Below are 4,423 nucleotides of genomic sequence, written 5' to 3' on the forward strand. Positions count from 1 at the left end.
AACATGATCAACATTTTTTAAATACTTGTTCAAAAAATTTCAAATACTTATTCAATATTTTTAGATACTTGTTCAAAAAATTTCAAATGTTTTTTGTAGAGAGTTTTTGTAATATATATTTGAAATATTTCAAAATAATAAGGAAATTACAAAAATAAAGTGAAATGGAATCCGAAAAAGTAAAAAAAAAATAGGAAGAAGAGGCTGCGGCCTCCCGCGTGTGTGGGCCTTCCCAACTAGCTCGCCCCTTCCGCGAGTCAGAAGGCAGACGCGCTAAAGGCGAGATATAGGGACGCCATGCATCTAGCGCTCAAAATTGTGTCGACGCCTCTTCCCCGGCGGGTCGGCATCTTGCATGATTGCACGGGGTGGTCGATGATGTCGATGTCCAATCCATTCATATATGCACGGTGCGCGCTTCGAGAGCAGATTTCCGTCAGGATCTCCCCCCGCCGCTGAGTGCCTGAACTGTACCACCACCACACACGCAGTTATCACGTACTAGCAAGCCACTCCGTCGTCCTCCATCCTCGATCGTCGTTCCATGCGCGGCTCTGACACATGGCTGCGCCGGTCCTTCGTGTAGCTTCCATACGTGTCCGGTCGTGCCGACATTAATTCTCACCACGGCGCACATTCTTTAGCGGTGCGTATCCATATCAGGCGAAATTTTTCTTATGTGGAGCCTGTGCATCAGCTTATCTCGCTCCACATCAGGCAACGGCCGGCACGCGCGCCTTAAGTTCACCGCTAGCTGTGTGGTAGTGCTGCCTGCTGCGTCCGCTCCACTCTGCCAGCTAGCGCTCATGGCATCTCTTGAGCTCGACTCTACCCTAGTCCTCTGCCTCCTTTTCGTGGTATCTTGCTTCACCATCGTCCTCAGAGGCTTCGGATATGGCCGAAAGGGCACGCAGCCGCCTTCGCCGCCTGGGTTGCCCATCATCGGCAACCTGCACCAGCTCGGGCGGGGCCGTCCTCACCGGACTCTGGAGGCTCTTGCGCGGCGCCACGGCCCGCTCCTCCTCCTCCGCCTCGGCTCCGTGCGGGCCATCGTGGTCTCCTCGGCCTCGCTCGCCGAGGCGGTGCTGAGGACCCAGGACAACGTCTTCTGCAGCCGCCCGCAGCAGTACACGGCCCGCGGCACGCTCTACGGCTGCCGGGACGTCGGCTTCAGCGCCTACAACGAGCGGTGGCGCCAGCTCCGCCGCATCGCCGTGGTGCACCTCCTCAGCATGAAGCGGGTCGACTCCTTCCGCGCTCTCCGGGAGGAGGAGGTCGCGCGCTTCGTGGGACGGGTCCGCGCGGCGAGTGGGAGTGGCGCGCACGAGGGGCGTCGGGGAATCAACGTGACGGAGCTCATCATCACCTTAACCTACACCGTGATCTCCAGGGCTGCGTTCGGGAACAAGCTTGGTGGGGTGGAGCCGGTCAAGGTCCGCGACATGATGAAGGAGCTCACTGACCTGCTCGGCACGATAGCCGTGAGCGACGTTTTTCCGAGACTAGGGTGGCTGGTGGACTGGGCGACGGGGCTCCAAGCGAGGGTGAAGAGGACGGCGGCCGAGCTCGACAGTATAATGGAGAGGACGATCACGGAGCACGAGGGGGACCCAGGAAAGGACGACGGCGAGGCTCCGGACCTCCTGGACGACTTGCTCTTGATCGCCAAGGATGGTGACCAGGGGTTTAAGCTGGATCGGATCGATGTGAAGGGAGTCATCTTGGTAAGTTTTTTTTGTTTTTCGTTTGTTGAATTTCATCTTGGTAAGTACTCACTCCGTCCAAATATTTTAGAGACACTTATTTTTGAGTTGGAGGAGTATTAAGAACAATAACTCGTAGATCTATAGGAGCAGCCAGCACAATTTTCTTAGCCTATCTTCGTCTTGTTGCAGGACATGTTCATAGCAGGCACCGACACGACCTACAAGACGATAGAATGGACCTTGGCCGAGCTCATGAAGAATCCAAGAGAAATGGCAAAGGTGCAATCAGAGGTGAGACAGGTTGCTGCAGGCGCGCATGGAGGAGTCCTCGAGGAGGAGCTGGAAAAGATGAACCTCCTACAGGCGGCCATGAAGGAAACATTGCGGTTACACCCGCCGGTGCCGCTCCTCATCCCACGCGAATCCATTCAGGATGCACAGCTACACGGCTATGACATCCCGGCCAAGACCCGGGTCATGGTCAACACGTGGGCCATAGGGAGGGACGGCGAGTCGTGGGAGAACGCCGAAGAGTTCCGGCCAGAAAGGTTCCTCGGCAGGACCATCGACTACAATGGCAAGGACCCTCGGTTCCTACCGTTCGGCGCGGGAAGGAGGGGGTGCCCCGGTATTGCCTTTGGGACACGCCTCGCAGAGCTCACGCTGGCTAACATGATGTACCATTTCGACTGGGAGCTACCGGATGGCGAGGATCCCGAGTCATTTGAGGTTGTTGAGTCCAGTGGCTTGTCGCCTGGCCTTAAGTCTGCCTTGATCCTTGGTATAAAACCTCTGTAAGCATACATGGACTGTGTTGGGAGTAATTGAGTAGTTGCTAATTAATTTCCTACTCCTTCTGTCCCGTAATGTAAGACGTTTTCCAACACTAGTGTAGTGTTAAAAATGTCTTATATTATGGAACGGAGGGAGTAGATTTGAGGTGGCGATGGCTTTTATGAAGTCGGGCTGTGAAAGCTATTATTTGAAACAACATTCTTGTTTCAAAATGCACTTGAAAGCTACTGTATAAGTTTATGGATCCTAACCGGGCCAACCATGCAGTTACGAGTTAGGCCTAACTTCATGCAGCACACTGGATCAACTGGCTCGGCAGCCCAATCACATCAAGCTAGTGGGCAAGCAGGAGCTAGACATTTCATTGTGCTCGTAACCATGCCGCTGCGCGCATGTATGCACCTTCCGCCCAAAAATAAAATAAAATCAGTCTTGATGAGTCTCAGTCGCCCGAAACTTGGTTATGTCTTAGTCGAAACAATATTCATGAGATCTTATATTAACATCTGTAATTTTTCTTTGAGGTAAATACACTAGTGGTGCTTGAACTTGCCACGGATGTGCGGTTTATTGCCTGAACTTGTAAAATACATTGAACTGGTTCCATAACTTGGCATGAACTTGCATATATGGTTCAAATGACGTTTGTATACGTCGGCCACGCATATGAGGCGCGCCAACATGGCATGGGACCCGCTGTCAGTGACTGGACAACGGAGACAAGGGTGTGTGAACTGGTTTTTTTGCGGAAACTCCTCAGGAAATATTTTCCATACAATAAGGCCCTTACAGAGAAACTAACAAATTTGCTGCTTCGTGATGATTCATAACCTTGCACTATAATTAATTTTGTATTATAATTATAAAATACTAAAATACTAGCGTTGTGGTGGTTAGAAAGGGCGACCTACCAGTCAAGTGTATGCTGGGGTAGCCAATAGACCACTTCACTTTTTTTTTGCGGTTGTCCACTTCACATTTGCTGCTTCATGATGATTCATAACCTTTATGAACTAGGCGGAACAACATAAATAAAAGGATTATTTTGTGAAGTATAAATAAAAGGAATTTAATGAACCAGCAAAAATAGTACCAACTATGTGACTCGAACATCCGACCAAAGCTTATAGACTAGGCACGGATGCCACTCCAATCAATGAGTTCTCATGTATCGAGAGTACAGTAATCTTTATGACCGCCTAACAAACATAATTTCAAAAGAATGCAAAAATCTTCATATCATTTAAAAAAATCACATGTTATTTTAAAACATACTCATTCAATTGAAAATATTTATGAATGATAAACATGTTTATGTGATTCAAATATTATTCATATGAGGATCCGCAATCTAAGGGCGCACTAGGCTTTTATTTTCTTTTTAGAAAACATACAGTTTTTACATAAAGCATGAACACATTTATAGACTACATGAATATTTTATTCAAAATGTGGAAATTTTAAAATTATATGAGAATTTATTTACATATATGAGCGTTTGTAAAACTAATTTAATATTTGATTAAAATGCAAAGTTTTTTCAAATTATAAGATATAATCTGTGAGAACCCGGAATTAACTTCCAGACCCTCCTGTGTATATTTGTCAACCCCAGGATCATTGTTGACAACACAGCGAAATGATATCATCGCACAATGCGTAAAAGGTATTACAAGTTTAAATATATCTTGCCACAAGGCATACATAGAGAAATGTCTCATGACATTTATTACAATCAGAAAGCAGCGGAAAGTACAATGCGTAGCGACTCCATCTCAGCCACAGGCAGTCAATGTAGTCCACGTGACCTCACTCCTACGGATCGCCATAGCTGTCATAGTCATCACCTTCGTCTTCATGGAACTCTATTGTTCAACAAAAGTATTGCCATGAGTACATTACGTACTCAACATGCCTCCCAC

General features: G+C 47.9%; 1 protein-coding gene across 1 annotated transcript; it reads left to right on the forward strand.

Annotated features, from left to right (window-relative positions):
* On the forward strand, positions 1 to 2,530 carry LOC123140039 (cytochrome P450 71A1). Its single transcript, XM_044559772.1, has 2 exons — positions 1 to 1,724; positions 1,896 to 2,530. The coding sequence occupies exons 1-2, from the start codon at positions 678 to 680 to the stop codon at positions 2,502 to 2,504; spliced, it is 1,656 nt and encodes a 551-aa protein (XP_044415707.1). The 5' UTR covers positions 1 to 677; the 3' UTR covers positions 2,505 to 2,530.
* Positions 2,531 to 4,423: the final 1,893 nt, after the last annotated feature.

The sequence above is a fragment of the Triticum aestivum genome, chromosome 1B (assembly GCF_018294505.1).
Source record: "Triticum aestivum cultivar Chinese Spring chromosome 1B, IWGSC CS RefSeq v2.1, whole genome shotgun sequence".
In the NCBI taxonomy this organism is placed as follows: Eukaryota; Viridiplantae; Streptophyta; class Magnoliopsida; order Poales; family Poaceae; genus Triticum; species Triticum aestivum.

Excerpts from the sequence above, each read along its gene's own strand:
- LOC123140039 (XM_044559772.1), top strand. The coding sequence starts at position 678 with ATGTGGAGCCTGTGCATCAGCTTATCTCGCTCCACATCAGGCAACGGC. Across the intron at positions 1,725-1,895 it reads ATGTGAAGGGAGTCATCTTG|GACATGTTCATAGCAGGCAC; the intron begins GTAAGTTTTTTT and ends GTCTTGTTGCAG.